At 36.7% G+C, this 17,722-nt stretch overlaps 1 protein-coding gene across 2 annotated transcripts in view; it reads right to left on the bottom strand.

The window, feature by feature from the left end:
- Nucleotides 1-1,607: 1,607 nt before the first annotated feature.
- The window catches only part of LRRC4C (leucine rich repeat containing 4C), a 203,186-nt gene continuing 187,071 nt past the window's right edge, over nucleotides 1,608-17,722 (bottom strand). For both annotated transcript variants that reach the window (XM_070734925.1, XM_070734934.1), the window contains one exon: nucleotides 1,608-3,721. In XM_070734925.1, coding sequence (XP_070591026.1) covers nucleotides 1,769-3,679 — 1,911 coding nt within the window. In that variant the 5' untranslated portion in view covers nucleotides 3,680-3,721 and the 3' untranslated portion in view covers nucleotides 1,608-1,768. The remainder of the gene's footprint in view (nucleotides 3,722-17,722) is intronic.

Raw genomic sequence — 17,722 nt, 5'->3', positions numbered from 1 at the left:
GACTAGAACAATTCCAGTGGATCTTCTGAGTCACAATTCACATTGTTTTAATTAAGAAATTCACTTCATCGTAGAAAAATCCTGTTGAGGTCTACATCTCACTTGGATCACTTATCATTGGTTTATGTCAGATAAAAGGGAAAAAAGGGATTCATTGTTGTTTTCATTAATTCCTGTTGTTGAATACTGTTCCTGGATTTTTTTCAGTGTCACAATTTTATTTGTTAGCTTATCTTGTTTAACCATATTTCAGTTGTGCTAAATAGCAACCAGCATCCATATTTGCAACTGTGTTTTCATGCAATCAAAATAAATAAATAAAAACTTTATTTCCTATGAACACTAACAAAACATTGGCTAGAACTAAATGTTAATGATATACTTTCAAACAAACCTTGTGATATCTGAACCCTTTGCTGATGTCCTTGGCTTGCTATAGAAGACACCAACAAAGCCAGAAAAAGTAGATGAATAATACTTGTAGTTAATTATAACTTTTATTTACAAATTAAGGCCACATTCCAACACATGGTTAAGATCAGTGTTGGATCAAATTATTTGGACCAATGGTTTTAAAACTTTGGATAGCAAATAACTTCCTTCTTCTTTCTTTTCTTACCTTTAAATATAAAATGGATGCTCCCACACAAATACTTTTGTTAACAAGGTAGCAAATCCTTTGGTGTTTAATCAAGAACGAACTGTTCAACCAAAATTCTGAGGAAGAATTTTTAGAACATTTCAGGAACAAAATGATTTTATCTAATGAAAAATTCTGATCAAATGTGAAGATAACTTTCATTCATTTCATGAATGAATTCATTTCATTTATTTAACCCCATTCAATTTCCTGAATTATTGTCTGTGATCATTAACTTTTAGGCATGGTATCTTGGTTATTAAGTAAAAGAAAGTGTATTATTACTTTTAGTTAAAATTCAAAATGTAGTTAATATATTTTGTTTCTTTTTGAAAGGAAGCCATGGAATGATGAATGAAAAAAATGTAAAATGTGGAACAATCTTTTGACATTTTAACATCACACTAAAATGAGTACAGAAAAAAACCAACAATATTTTATTTATAATCTTATTTTAGTGTTTGTACTACAAATCCTGGTTCTAGAGTTGTTTAAAAGGTCATGGGTTTTATAGATGCTCACATGAAAATTAATTTCTTGGATTCCCCCCCACCCCTTCCACAGAATTGTCCCTTCAGGAAATACAGAAATGTGAAAAAAATAAAAGAAAAATAAAATATTTTGTTTTGTTTGTTTCTGTCCCTTGATTGTTCTCATGAATCTACTGTACTGCTAACATCCATTCCCCCTCTGAACCATTTCAAAAAGGGTATGAGAAGAAAATGAAATGAAAAAAGACAAAATAGACCGAATCTCACCACTAGAATTCACCATAAAAATTCCCAAAGCATTAATAACAGAATTCTTACAAAAATTCCTAGACCAATTCTTTAGAGAATCAAGTTGTTCTATGAAAAATATGGCAAATGGGATAGAAGGGAAGGTATGGGAGAGAAGAAAGGAAAGGGAAAACAGTAGAGTAGGGTAAATAAATGCAGCAAAAAGAGGTTCTGAGGAATACACATAATTTTGTCTGCTTTCGCTCACAATAGAATTTTTAATAAATAAATTTCTTTTTTTGTAAAGACACTTCTTTTGAAACAGTAGATTTAGCCCAGTCATCTGTGTCATTTTTTTTAATAAACTGTCTTTTTTTAATTTAAATTCCCCCTTAAATCTGTAAATGATTTAGATCTGAGTCTCTTGTACATTGTCTTTAGAGTTCATTCGAATCAATAATGGTTCATGCACTGAACTGTGTATGGAATTTATTGTGTTAACTGTTGTTGTGTGGTTGAAAGGAGATTTATAAGAGTTATAGTGGTTTAAGTGCTCATGCTCTATTGCTGGCATGGGCAAATGACTTTCTATAGGTGTATCACCTGTAAGTTCATCATCCACATTAATGATTTCTACAGTCCGTGTTGGAGCATGATGATTTTGCCGGTGATGTTGTTTTCTCATTTTGTAAAAAATGACCAACATCACAGCAGCCATAAGAGTGATTGCCACAAAACAACCAATTATGATTTTGGTAGTCTTCATAACCTCATCTATTCCTGGGATCCCGTTGCTTGAATCTGTCCCAGGAATTGTGAATGCTTTTTCCATTGACCTTGTGCTCTGTGGTGTGAGAGAGGTTGTTGCATTAGTGGTGTCCCAATCAATAGGTGGTGTGGGCCAAACCTGTTCTGTGGTCCGTGCCTCATCCTGAGAAGGTTCCACAGTTTCTACTGTGATGGTTGAAAAATAAGTAATACACTCCTGTGCGGTTACATTAAGAGTTGCAGAAGCTGTTGTATTCCCCACAGAGTTACTCACCAAGCATGTATACAAGCCTGTGTCTTGCGCGGTTACCCTTGTAAAGTTTAACGTGCCATCACTGAGCACAGAAATCCGAACCCTATAAGCCCCATGTGTTATAACAGATCCATTTGGAGTAATCCAAGATATAGAGGTCAGGGATGTTGATGCTCTGCATTTAAGCTCAGCAGCCATGCCTTCAGTGACATTGAGGTCTGTTGGTGGCTCCACAATCACAGGAGCATAGCATGTGAAGTAGTTTAGGTCCAACTCACCAATGTATCTTCCTTTCAAGCTGGGAGGTGTGTTGCAACGGGCACAGCATGCAGTGTTGGAGGGTGCTTTGTCTTTAATCCACCAGCTGAGCCATAGGATGTCGCAGTTGCAGTTCCAAGGGTTATGATGCAAGTGGATTCTTTCCAGATGGAGAGGTGTGAAGAGGTCATGAGGCAGTAGTGTTAGATTGTTGTGGGCCAGATTGATCTCTACTAGTGACTGAAGGTTATCAAAGGCATTCCTTTCAATCACCTGAATCTGGGATTGGATCAGCCACAATTTCTGCAGGTGCATTAATCCTTGAAAAGACCCTGGTTTGATAACAGTTAAGTGGTTCCCAGAAAGATCTAGCTCATCCAGCTTTACAAGTGGTGTGAGGTTAGGAATTTCCCGAAGGTTGCACATAGCAAGGTTCAAATACCTCAAATTGGATAGACCTTCAAAGGCACCTTCAGAGATATATGAAAGCCTTTTTAATTCTCCCAGATCTAACCTCCTCAGGGAAGGGATTCTATTAAAAGCATAAGAAGGAATACTCTCAATGGGGTTGTTTCGCAACCAAAGCTCCTTCAATTTTGACAAGTACACAAATGCCCCATTAGGAATGGTGCTAAGACGATTGTCAAAGAGTTCCAGAGTATTGAGATTAGCCAGACCATTGAAGGCCCCAATTTCAATTGTTCTAATGTGATTCCTGCTCAATTGCAAGACTTCTAGATGCCTCAGGTGTTTGAAGCTATTCACTTTGATTATTTGAATTTGGTTCTCATGGAGATTCAATAATCGAGTATTAGTAGATATAGCATCAGGGACCTCTCTCAGATTCTTTCTCACACAAATTACTTTACTAAACTGATTGCTACAGGAACAGACAGAAGGGCAAGTCTGAGCTCTGACCAAACCAGCAACTACAAGAAGTTGAAGAGCCAATAGCACCACAAGCAAGGGGTCAAATAGGGCCCTGTTAAACCTAGGACCTATCATTATCTGCTGTGGATGTAAGCTCATCTTGTTCAACATTCATAATTTATTTGGAGTTGGTCCTTCAGGAGTTCCAATAGTCTAAAGGGAAAAAAAGAAAACATCAATATTAGTATCAACCATTGCATTTTTATTTTATACTTATAATTATGCATTAAATATAATTTACCTAGAAACAAACTTCTTACATTGTTAATATAAATTGACAATTGAAATTATCCTTAGTCATTATAAGTTTTTATTTTGGGTGCAAAAATATCTTGTAAAAGAAAATAAAGTGTATAATGAAATATAATTCTAACTATTAGGGCAAATACCTACTAAAAATACTGTTTTGGTCAAGATTATAGAATTATGATAATTACTTTAAGCCAATTCACTGTTTTTAGAAGACATTCCAGATATACTGAAGTTTTGCTGATCCAATTCTCAACCACTATTATGTTGGCTGGGAATTAAGAAAAAGTGTCCAACACATCTGAAGGTAACCAGCCAAAGACTGAATTATTTACTTATAAAATCAATCTGAAAATTAAACTAAATTATCAGAAATAAATTATTCATTTCAATAAATCTAATTAGGACACCATTTAAAAGGCTATTATAACACTCATAATTAACTTAAAGACAATGGTATATTACTGGATTATTACTGTAATAGCATTATTTAAAGAACATTCAGAACTTTTATCTGGAATTTATTTTCAGGGATTTTTAGTTATTGGATGTACAGGTCAGTTGGAAACTAACATCAGTTCTTAGCAGAACGCCTAAAGCTGAAGACATTAACCTTTGGATAAGATAAATAATGACTGAATTGTCAAAATGAGGTTTACATTTTTCACTTAGGGTTTAGCAAGCATTTCAAGTAAAACAGTCTAGAATACAAGCTGTCCATACGCACCTAAAATAAAAACCAGTTTTTATTTGTTTAAACATCTGGATGAAAGATAAATGAAAAATACATGAACAAATGGCCCTCACTGCAGAGGGTCCATTCAGACCTAACACCCACAAATGATGAAACTAATAAGACCTTGAAAAGTGTACTTTTTATGTGCACTCAAAAGTATGCCAAAGCCTGTCTACCATTTTGCACATGCAAAAATAGCAACAAAAAATAGTCTTAAGGCACTCAGGTGTAAAATCTTTACCATGAATATTTAGGTTTGAAACATTTTAGCAATTATGGATACTAAAAACATACATAATGGGAAAGAGAGATTAAGAGATTGATTGTATATGTTTCTTAAATGTATGATGATGTTTTGAATTCTAGTTCATTAAGCCACAAAATGACCAAAAGTAAAAAACCCTGAAAAAGCAGATTTAAATGCAGTTTTGATGCTACATTCTTTTAACATACACCCCACCCCTTATATGTAATTTAAGAACTTAGTATATCATGCTTCCCCATGTTGGTGCTCTTCGGAAGTCTTGAGTGGTGGGTTAAATTACCCAGAGCAGATTGTTTTATGGGGGGAAAAATCTTATATTAATCGTATTAGGTTTGAAAATCTTTCCTCCAAGGAGGAAAATGTCTTTGATTATTTATGCCAAGGGATGTCCAAAAGCTTTCATATCTTGAATACATCTGCTGACAGAATACTTATTGTTTATTTACTTCAGGAAACAGATATTAAAAAAAGCTTCAAGTGATTTTATTTCCTCATACACATTGTCCCCAATCCTCATATTTTGACCACTACAGAACAGAAAGTGTCATTAATAATGTGTCTCGGATGCAAAAATGGATGCAATTTCCGAGTTACCTTCCAAAATTGCTTCTTTCAGATCTTTCAATAAGTAAAAAAGAAGTTTCAACTTTGCAAATTATTATTATCATTCAAAATTTTTGAGTGCTGATTCATTTGTGGTTGTATCTAAATCCAGTGCTGGATTAATTTTGAATCTCTTGCTCACTACAAGGTTCCTGTGCTGTAGAGATTAATGAAGTTTCCTATAAATCAGTCCAAAGTGAAGTCTTATAAATTACAGCAAGATCTAAGCACATTAATAACCCAGAGTGCACAGATATACCAATACACACGTTTAGTAAAACAAAAATACCATCTACTAAAGGCTTTCCTTAACTTCAAACAGTTCAATTTCATATCAGTTCGGGGAATCTTGTATTTTGAAAAAATAGGATAAATATATTACTGTTCACATAGCAATCTATTTATAAAAATAATTAACTTATGAATTTATACATATATAGGAATATTGGATACATTATTTAGATTATAGTCCTACTGAAGAAATGAGTAAACACTGTCATCAACAAAACTAACTTACTTTGACCTTTGGAAAATAAGTTACTTTTCCACTTCATTGCAAGACCTTTTAAATCAGGTTTTGTAAACTTGTAATCTCTACTGATTAGGGAGAGTTACAAAGCAGCTGTTTCATTATAATAATGGATGGTTGATCCTTAGCCTATCTAATCCTCATTTCAGTAGTTCTTGAGAGGGCATTGATCTTCTGAAGTCATTCTACTGTTTAGATTCCTTAACATTCACCTTAAGGAATATACATGAAGGAAATAAAACAGAGTAAGAAAACTAATCATGGAATTCTAAAGAAAATCTCTAGTAATAGAAACTTTCTATATATTCAGAGGACAGTGTTTATAGACTATATAAAAATAATATTTATAGAGGCATAGAATATCTATTACAATCACAGTTTATCCAACAGAATGTATTTGGGAGGAAAATCATAATTACATACGAAAGTGGAAATGCCATTAAGAATCCTCAGTCCAGCAAATGATAATTATAATCTTGTCCTTTGTAACTATGGAAACCTTTAGAAGGTAAAATGGAGTATAGATATTTTTGTGGCCTGCAGTTTTCAAGCTCTTTATGTCATAATAAATGAGGAATAGATCACTAGACGAAATCAAATGATCACACTCCCGTGGCATTTTGAAAATAACAAAGTGGTACAGAAAATAATTTTAAAAAATACTTGTTTTATCAATACAGAACAGTGACACATTGCATATTTATATTTGGATTTGGGGATTTTTCTTTTAGTAGGAGGGACTTCTACTGCCAAAATTAGCAATATGACATTTTGGAATAATGTCTCTCAGCAGCTTGACAGCAATTATGTCCCTTCTGTGCCCAGCGAAGAAAACTAAGGTCAGAGTGTATTTTCAATTAAATTCTGGGTGTTACAAGTACAGCACACAGAGAACTGCAAACACATTATTACCAGATCTATCACTGCTAACCAATGAATAAGTTACAGGCACTTCTGCATAGTCTAAGGAGTCTACGGAGAGGGGCGGCATACAAATGTAATAAATAAATAACAATAAATAATAATATATGTGAACATGTGTGATTATTACAATCAAGGGGGTGGGAAAGCTGAGGAAACAAGTAACATAAAATTAAGATCAAAGCTATGTGGTCACTCAGAGAAAATCCTAGCAACTGCTGATTGAATAAGCAGAAAATATTCTTTGGTAGAAAAGCCTGTGAATGGCCTTAGCACAAAAATACAAAGGTTGAAGGAACAACTGGTAAAATGCCAGTTGACTTTTTCTAAGTGACAGAAATTACGCTGTAGCAACATGGATGATCAAAGCAGCTTGGATTTCTGTATTAAGGCAATGCAAATTTCACTGAAGAGTTGTAGCCAGAGCTACTTAGTAACATATTTCAGATATCTTTTCACAGGAAAAGACATTTTAATGTAACTGTGAAAGACTATTCAATGTCTTGATTACTAAGGCCAAGTGTATCTAGTCCAACGCGTGATATAAGGTTATTGTAGATGTGCACAGTACATTAATTCATCTGAATAGTGTACATGGCTAAAGAATCTGAGATTAGAATTATTAAGAAAATCAGAAAGAAGGAATCACCAAGCATCAGAAAAATAAGATGGTGTCGGTCAAAATTGGGGTGGAGGATGAGATGTTCACACAATCAATATTATTATTATATACTGTATATATACTGTATACTGTAAAAATATAGCCATTTCACTTTACTTTACTGTAAAGTAAAGGCACAGGATTTATGTATGACAAAGATTTGTGTTCAACTGCATTTGTGCTTTATGCTCACAGATCCTCAAAGTATAGTGAATTAATAGCCATGATTCAAATTCATTATTATTATTTGAGGATACATTCCCAACTAGTTATAATTTCAACAACTAAAATAGTTTATTACTAGCAGCATTATTGTCTATCATCTACAAATGTAATCAACGGTGTGTTATTTTGCTCCTATCCTCACAATCCCATAGTGTATCTCAGAATTTTGGAATAACAACAAAACATACTTTGATGTATAAATAATGATTCATTTATAAACTGTTTGCCACATACATACATACATACATACATACATACATACATACATGCATCAGACAAGTGGGAATCAACCATTTGTTAAAATGAGGAGAATTGGCTGATCCCACCACTACCTGCCTTGCTCATTGAGCAGTTCATTGAGGATGGCCTGCCCCACCTGCCCACCACCTGTTACCCTGTCGCACCGCCAGGCCTGCCTCCCCAATGCTGGGCCTGCCACTCCGCTGCTGCTACCTGCTGCTCACTGCTGGGCCTATCACCACTGCTGAGCCCACTGCCATCTGCTGTCCCATCACACCACCAGTCATGTGACCCCGCCACCACCTGCTTCCCTGCCACTATCATCTACAGTCACACTGTCAGAGACAGATAGAGAGATATGGCTTAGCTTGCAGCATTGGAGAAGGCAGGCAAAGGATATGATTACGGTCATTGGCATTGGGGTATGCATGGTGAGACGGGCCTCCTCTTGCTATTGATTTTTCTCCCATCGCTGGGCATGGCATGGCTTCCTGCCCCTCCCCAGCCATCGATGCAATTTGGGGATGGCAGAATGTGTTTTATTAGCATGTTTTTATTAGTGTTTTTATTATTCTAGAGCCTGCCTGTTTGTCTTTGTAAATATAACATGGCTAGATTTTTTTTCCGGGAGGAAAAGTATCACCAATGTCCTAAAATTTTCAGTTTGCTATTGTTGCCATAGTTTATGGGCAGGGGCGTAATGAGCTAGAGTGGCTTGTACTGTATACTGGTATCTTATGTATGAACATGGTTTCAGCGACAGTGCTGAAACATCACCCACTTTCTTGCAGAAAAATACTATGATACCTCCTGATGGTACATACCGGTACAAGCAATGGTGGGTTTCAGAAGGTTCTGACCAGTTCTGGAAATTTTGAGTAGTTTGGGGAACTGCTAAATACAACCTTTGACTAGCCCCACCCCATCTATTCTATGCCTCTCGAGTCCCAACTGATTGGGATGAAATGGGGATTTTAAAGTAATCTTTCCTTGGAGTGTGGAGGGAATAGAGATTTTACAGTAATCTTCCTGTTATGTCCCCAACAACAGGGAAGTCGCCCAGGATTGGGCGACAACAAAAGTGGGAAATTCCCTGTGTCTGGATTGGCTGTTGGGGCTGACAGCTGCTATATAAATAGAGCTGTCAAGATTATGAGGCGTTCTTGTTTGTGTATTCTACGTTCATTCTGTTATTGCTACGCATCGCTGTTCTGTTGTTTAATTTGCAAATAAACAAGTTAATTGAAGTCTGACCGACATAGTCTGATATATTACCCTTCCCCTGGGGTGGGAATAGATATTTTATAGTATCTTAGCCCTACTATGCCCACCAAGTAATGCCCACGAAGCTATAACCATAGTAGTGAATTTTTAAAAATCCTACCACTGGGTAAAATACAAGCATATAAAAACATGGAAACAGAGCAGCAGAGAAATATTTTGGACCTCCTCCAACCAAAAAAAAATAGAGTGGAGGCAACAGGTAGATCAGCTGCAAAACATAAAACCTCAGGGCATGAGAAAACACATTACATGATTGTGTTGTCCTGCTGGGAAATGGCAAAAAATTTTCTACCAAGATTAATATCGGCTACCTGCAAAGTGGCCACAGTTAGAGGTAGATATGAAAGACTGGATCACATGTCATCATAATAATGGCTTTCACGTTTCCACAAAAATGGTAATACAGTGATCCCTCGATTATCGCGAGGGTTCCGTTCCAAGACCCCTCGCGATAATCGATTTTTCGTGATATAGTGGTGCGGAAGTAAAAACACCATCTGCACATGTGCGCCCTTTTTTTCCATGGCCGCGCATGCGCAGATGGTGTTTTTACTTCCGCACCTGGGAAGACCCAGGGAAGGTTCCTTCCGCCGCCCAGCAGCTGATCTGCTCGGCAGCGCCGCATCAGCGAGGAGCCGAAGATCGGGGTTTCCCCTTTGCGTGGGCGGCGGGGAAGACCCAGGGAAGGTTCCTTTGGACGCCCAGCAGCTGATCTGCTCGGCAGCGCCGCAGCAGCGAGGAGCCGAAGATCCGGGTTTCCCCGCCGCCCACGCAAAGGGGAAACCCGGATCTTCGGCTCCTCGCTGCTGCGGCGCTGCCAAGCAGATCAGCTGCTGGGCGGCCGAAGGAACCTTCCCTGGGTCTTCCCCGCCGCCCACGCGCCGCTCGAGAGCAAGAGGGGGAGAGATAGAGAAAGAGAGAGAAGGAAAGAAAGAGATGAGAGAGGGAGGAAGAGAGTGTGAGAGAGGAAGAAGCAAGATAGAGAAAGAGAGAGAGAAAGAAAGATGAGAAAGGAAGAGAGTGACGTCATCGGGTGGGAAAATATTTTTAATTAATATTTTTTGAAAAATCGCGATATAGCGTTTCGCGAAGATCGAGATCGCGAAAATTGAGGGATCACTGTATATGCAGAAAGGCATTCAGGATTTTACTGGATCACCATTGTGGTGCTTAAGATTTATGAAACAATATGGACTTGCTATGCATACCAAAACTAGAATTGTGCAAAAAATGCCAGAAGAGTATGAATCTAAGATTCTGTCTTTTCATATATTTATGTTAGATACTTGGAAGAAAAATATTGTTGAAATTGGCCAGATTGGGAATTTGGGTGAAGACCTGCTAACCTTTAATGTGCCATCTAATAAGACCGTTGACCTGAAAAGTGCCAACAGCATAACTGTGAAAACCTCAGGGCATGGGAAAACACATTACATGATTGTGTTGTCCTGCTGGACAAATGGCACCAATTTTCCACCAACATTAATATTCAAAATGAAACTCCTTTCCCAAAATAAGTGATTCCAAAAGGTGGTGGTGTGCATGTCCATCAGAAAGGATGGATGGATGAAAATGGAATGAGAATATGGTTGAAAAAATAGGGTCCAAATGCCCTGGAGAGCTTCTGGATAAACCTGCTTTATTAGTGCTTGACCAGTTTAGAGCACATATTAGCGAAACCACAAAGAAAAGATTTAAGGAAGTGAAGACTCATCAGGTGCGTCCAGTAGTGGGTTCTAAATCCATGGTGCTCCTGTACATGTGTAGAAGTCTTCTGGGTGGGTGGGCAGAGACTCCTGCATCTTCCACTGAGAGCAAACCACCGCTGGGTTCATCTTATAGTCCAAAAAATATGGGTATACTGATTTTTCTTTATAAAAGCATGCCTCATCCTTCTATAGTTTTTTGCAAAAATTCTCAATGAAATTTCAGTAATCTTATCAAAGTCTTGAGGCTTTCCTAAAAATTGTTGTTATGATTTCCTTGAAGATAATCTTAATAATAATATTTGAATGAAACCTGGTGATAGCTATTACTAGAAATATTATTTAATTAAAATGACTGCCTAATTATTTAATTGCACCCTCTCATTTATTTATGTATTTATCAATCAATACATTTTTATCCTATTTGCATTCTGAATTAGTAATATACTTTTGGGAAGTGGGGTCTCCTTATTTTAACTCCACAACAATCATTTTTGTGAGATTTTAGTATGACTGATAGTGACCAGCCCCATATCAATTTAATATGATCCTGTAAACAATATCCGAACAACTATGCTATACTCTAGCTCCGTGCCAAACTGAACTTCCTTAGGACTCACCTTTATTTGGGCTAAATGCTAAGGCTGTGTGACTCTGCCAATATTACGATTCACAATTTTAATTTGAAAACAAGTTAAATGAAATCTAACATGGATTCAGGTTATTGGTTTGGCAAGAAATCTAGTCAAATCTAATTATCATTGTAAATCTTAGAACTGCATAGTTTTGATTTAAATTATTGATTTAATTAGTTAAAAGGTGTTGTTTTCCAGACACACATATACTACAAATAGTTGATGCGTTCTAAAAACACCCAATTGAATCAGCATATCAATACACAATCAGTTTGAAGTCAAGTTAAAGGAAGAAATTGATTGAATCACGTTCAAACTGAATGTTCAAACTTTAATCTTCATTTTATTGTCTACTTTTTAAATCGTATTTTTTAGTCTAAAAGATGTTGATACATTTTGTTATTGTTGTATTTTTAATGTGCCTTCTACTACCGTGTACTGTATTTCTTTTCAGATAATTTATTTAAAGTACTTTTGAGATGGAGTCACTGTCTTCTAAATGGTTTTTGTCAGTGATTCCAATCCATATGCTTTTGGGCAATTTACAACAAATATCAATAAAGAACAGAATAAAAGCAACAATAAAATACAAAATAAATAGGTGTTAATTATAATGGCCAGCTAGGATCTATCAGAATCAAAATCATGATGAAATAAATAGTGTTTAGTGCCTTGTAGAACATGAAGACTCCAGCTAAGGATCTTCATCATTGGGTGTTGTTTTAACAGAATTAACGATTAGGTCTGCACCAAGGTATATCCTCCCTGTGGTACATTAGATGAATTGGCTCTTCTTCCTTAACTTCTTTTTCTCAGCTTTGATATATATCCTGACCATTTCCTTCTTATAATCCCTTTCAACCGGGGGTGGGGGTGGGGGGGGGTGATGTAGCAAGGGAGTGGGGAGAGATGTAGTAGTTTATAATACTTCCAGTGCTCCAGAATATATGTAACATTCTGGGATCTTAGCCAATGCAGCAGCATCAATTAAGATACTGACGAAGTTCACTAAAAAAAAAAAATTAGTTAAGAAAAATAAAAGTGCAGGAATCAATTATCTAAACCTGTAATGATTTCATGTTACTAGCATGGCACAGTGGAAAAACCAGCTGGATCCAATAAAAGGCATACCAAGACAAAAGGATACAAGCAGTGCCTGCTGGGTCCCTAAACTGGATGATATGTGAAGCAGGAGATTCATGGCCACCATCTCCGGAATGACAAAAATAGCAGGTTGGTAAGCACAATTTTAGAATATCATACTGGGCATTGACAGGCTGTGAATCTGAAAAATAGTGCCAGCAGGAAATACACTGAAATAAAGCATTAAAAACAAAATAAAACAGAATAAAAGTGTTTGCATGCAGATCTCCCTATTCTTTAGTCGGAGGACCAGAAGAGAAAATTATTAAGCTATTGTCAGCAATCATTTTAACTATATTAAACAATTAAAATGGCATTCAAATCAAATCCAGTTTTTGTTCTAACTCTTGGTTATGCTGCCTCCTTATTTGTTTATTTCTTTAGGATCTCATGACCCATTATAATTAAAAGACCAATTATGGTATTTAAGCCTGGGAAAAAAAACCCTGCACACTTCTTTTTAAAGGTAAGATTACAACAGAGCTGTAATGGGGAAAAATGCCTTTAATTTTTAATTTGAAAACATGCCAAAGGAATTTTATAAACTTCCATTGAGCTTAAATATAATGTGAATATCATGTTACCCAGTGATGGGCTACCAAAATTTTTACTACCACACTGGGTGTTCCCATAGGAGCCCGTCACTGATGTTACCCACTCCTTTAAAAGACATCTATCTCTTAGGAAGAAATTAATATTAGCAACCTAGGAAAACATAACGGCATGGTAGGACTTGATTAAAAATATAAATTATCCAAAAAATGTTGATGACCTGAAGTGTTAAAGATGCTGCCTTGGGGTCTCATTCCAAAGAAGTCCTTCAAATGCTACAGTGTCTTTTGGCTCTAAGCCAGTGATGTCGAAGCTTTTTGGGCCCACATACTAAAAGGGTGTGTACCCACACTCATGCCCTCTCTCCCGTGCATGCACACAACTCAGCAGTGCCCTCTGTGCATACACACAACCCCCTCCCATGCATGCGCACAGGCCTTACTGAAGCCTCCAGACTCCTGAAGCCTGGGGACAATGAAAAACATCTCAACAGCCAAGTGGAAGCTTAAAAAATGGATTTCCGGTTTATCTGTTGGATCATTTTTTGCACTCTGGAGACTTCAGGTAAGCCTCCTGAAGCCTCTGGAGGGTAAAAACAGCCTTCCTTAAGGACAAAAATCAGCTGGACATTGTGTACATGTGCATTGGAGCTGACATAGGTCAATGCCTCATTTGCTCTCTGATATGGCTCCATGTGCCACCTCTGGCACACATGCCATAGATTCGCCATCACGGCTGTAAAATACAATCCTGGCCAATTAAAAGAGGTGGGAAGGCAACACTTAATGAATCAAAACATTGTTTCCTGAAATTCTATGCATTCCCCTGCACATTCTGATCTCTAAGTGTTGACCAAGCATAATGCTGCAGTTCATTATATGACAAATAACAATTCCAGTATTCAAAGTCGTGTGTCCAGAATTCTATTACATGAGAACAAAAGTAACACGTATACATGGTAATATCTAATTTATCTATCTGTAGCTACAATGATTCTTGATGTCTGAACCTTGCTATTATGGCATTTGTCTTCATGAATCGGGGAGATCAGGGTTTTGCTGGAAGTGAGCTTGCTTGGTTAGGCCATCCCTTATCACCAGTGAAGATAAATTGTGTGGCATTTCCGTTATCATACAATATGTGGATTAATGGTTGTATTAAAATTCATATTTGTTTGGAAGACAAGATGTCACCAATATCCAAACACTTTCTTTTGGAGAAACTCATGTACAGTCTCCTTAGACAACCAAAGAATAATAATTTTAAAAACACCATAATTTTGGTCCTATGAAACCTTGACTGCTTCTGTATGAAAATAATAGTTCCCAATATCTCCAGAAGTAGTTTATATACTAATTGATGGATGCCAAAGTTCAGTTAGAAAATTAGTAACATGCATGTCTCCTAGAGTAATTTTTTATCTACCTTCTTAAGTCCTGAAAAGGGAAAACTTCCAAACAGCACCAGTTCAATTTCATACTCGGTTTGTACAAGAAGAAAGAGGAAAAAAGCATGTAAGCATGTAACACGCATATACACGTAACTCAGAATAGAATAGAATAGAATAGAATTCTTTATTGGCCAAGTGTGATTGCACACACAAGGAATTTGTCTTTGGTGTACATAAAAGAAAAAGATACATTTGTCAAGAATCATGAGGTACAATACTTAATGATTGTCATGGGGTAAATTAAGTAACCAGGAAACAATCAATATTAATAAAAATCTTAAGGATATAAGCAACAAGTTACAGTCACACAATCACGGGTTGGAGGAAATGGGTGATAGGAATGATGAGAAAAAACTAGTAGTAATAGTAGTGCACTTAGTAAATAGTTTGACAGTGTTGAGGGAATTATTTGTTTAGCAGAGTGATGGCATTTGGGAAAAAACTGTTCTTGTGTCTAGTTCTCTTGGTGTGCAGTGCTCTGTAGCAATGTTTTGAGGGTAGGAGTTGAAACAGTTTATGTCCAGGATGCGATGGGTCAGTAAATATTTTCCCTGCCCTCTTTTTGACTCGTGCAGTGTACAGGTCCTCAATGGAAGGCAGATTGGCAGCAATTGTTTTTTCTGTAGTTCTGATTATCCCCTGAAGTCTGTGTCAGTCTTGTTGGGTTGCAGAACCAAACCAGACAGTTATAGAGGTGCAGATGACAGACTCAAAGATTCCTCTATAGAACTGTATCAGAAGTATTGCCTACTTGCATGACACCATAAAATTGTTCTGATCCAGCCTTCACAGAAACAAGAAACAGGCTCCTTGTCGTGAAAATCTTATCTTTATTTACATCTTGTGAAATAATTGCATTCATCCACCAAAGATCCAGGCAATAGGCCTTCAAGGAGTTAACTGCAGTAACAGACCTTATCACTTCCTTATGATAATTGCAAGGAGATGAGTTCCCAGCCAAAAGGCTGCAAATTAAGTTCTGGCAAGCAGTCTTTGTGGCACAAAACACATTGAGCAAAATCTTCAGAAATATGAACCATTGTGGCCTGCGACAACCACTCCTCTTTCCTTCTATATATTATCCAGCCAGGGAGAGGCCTTTCAGCATCTAAGTGTCCTTGAGTCAACTCCTTGTCCTTAGTTGTTCACCTCTCCTAACTGCTCTGTGTATACATGCAACTGGAACAGGCCCCAGCTGTTCTTCCTTCTCATTCATATCAGCCTCCAAAGGCAGCTCCCTCTCCGGTGGCTGGAAAATGTTGGAATCTCCTGGCTCTTTGTGTCCAATGCAGAGCATCCATCAGAGCCTTTCCCAGACTCCAGAACTGACCCAAGTTCCTCCCCAACCTCCTCCTCATCTGAGTCTTCTGGTGAGCCACAACACAAATCATCTCTACCCTTGTCCATTGAAATAAAAATAATAATAAAAGCCAACAATTGTAATCAGACATGAACCTTAACTATAAAAATATGTTGCCCCTTAGCTATAAAAGTATTATGTATTATATGTAACAACAGAAGCATTGATTTGATTCTTTTGAACAGAAACCAAGCTTTCCAACCATAAATAAGGTTCAGGAGGGAAGTGGTTTTAATAGGAAAGTGAACACAAGAACAAGGGGACACAATCTGAAGTTAGTTGGGGGAAAGATCAAAAGCAACATGAGAAAATATTATTTTACTGAAAGAGTAGTAGATCCTTGGAACAAAATTCCAGCAGACGTAGTAGATAAATCCACAGTAACTGAATTTAAACATGCCTGGGATAAACATATATCCATCCTAAGATACAGAAAATAGTATAAGGGCAGACTAGCTGGATCATGAGGTCTTTTTCTGCCGTCAGTCTTCTATGTTTCTATACCAAACAAGAACTTTCAGGAGTTCTAAGCAATAATGAGCCAGAAACCATTGCTACAGATATCTACCAATTTCTATACTCATATAAATTCAGTGGTTTTTCTATAAGGTATTAGAGTACTACAGGAATGCACCTTTCAGTTTAATTAATGATATGCCATGCATTTCTAATCTAAAACTTCATTCCCCCCCTCCAAAACCAGGATATTAAATCTGCTGTTTTAAATTGCATTTACCTTCAGTTTGCTGTCCAAGTTGTCAGCTTCATTACATTTTTTTTAACTTTAAACACTTTACAGATTGCTTAGCTATTTTAAAATTGTACCATGCCAGAAAGCTCTACAGAAATGATTCAGGGTGCTTTACTCCATGTTTGCTTTCACAAACTCTAAAAAAAGGTCCCTTTTTAATTAAATTTAACAGACGGCAGCTGAAAATGGGGAAAAAAGATCTTGGTACAGAAAACCTGTAATATTGCTCTCCTCTTTTTCTATTTATATTTAGAAGTGATAGAAAAGGGAAATGTGAGAAATCACTATGAGAACCAGGAAAGTCTTTCCCATCCAAAGAAAACTCACAAAACATCATTCTAGGTTGCTTGGTTAGAAACTATTTTTAATTGTCCTTTCACATTCTGGAATGTGCACCCATTTCCACCTGAATAATTCAAAACTGTCTAGGATTCTAAAAAAGAGGAAAGAAAACTTCAAGCACTACACTTTAATAGAAGGAACCTTATTTCAGATGAGAATATTTTTTTGAGCCATAATTACTCTATGATCTGCATTTGCTGCATAATTCTCATACATGAAACAGCATAGAGGAGGAATCACCTAGTATCCTATTTTCCATTTCTATTTTGTACATAAATGGATTAAAGGCCGCAATAACTAAAACTTATACTCTTTGTACTTATGACTAATTACTCATTTTTATTTTTTGTGTTGTGGAAATTTTATGCCATTTGATAGATTCAGATAAATTAATGGTTACCTATGGTTCACTATTTTGTTTCTTTCTACTTTTGCCTGCTTTTTATCCCATTATTGTTACTTTTAAAATGATCAATATAATAAATAAACAACATTTTTGTTG

The sequence above is a fragment of the Erythrolamprus reginae genome, chromosome 1, assembly GCF_031021105.1.
Source record: "Erythrolamprus reginae isolate rEryReg1 chromosome 1, rEryReg1.hap1, whole genome shotgun sequence".
Taxonomy (NCBI): Eukaryota; Metazoa; Chordata; class Lepidosauria; order Squamata; family Dipsadidae; genus Erythrolamprus; species Erythrolamprus reginae.
The sequence above is the reverse complement of the archived record's forward strand: the minus strand, read 5'-3'. Positions and strand labels throughout refer to the sequence as shown.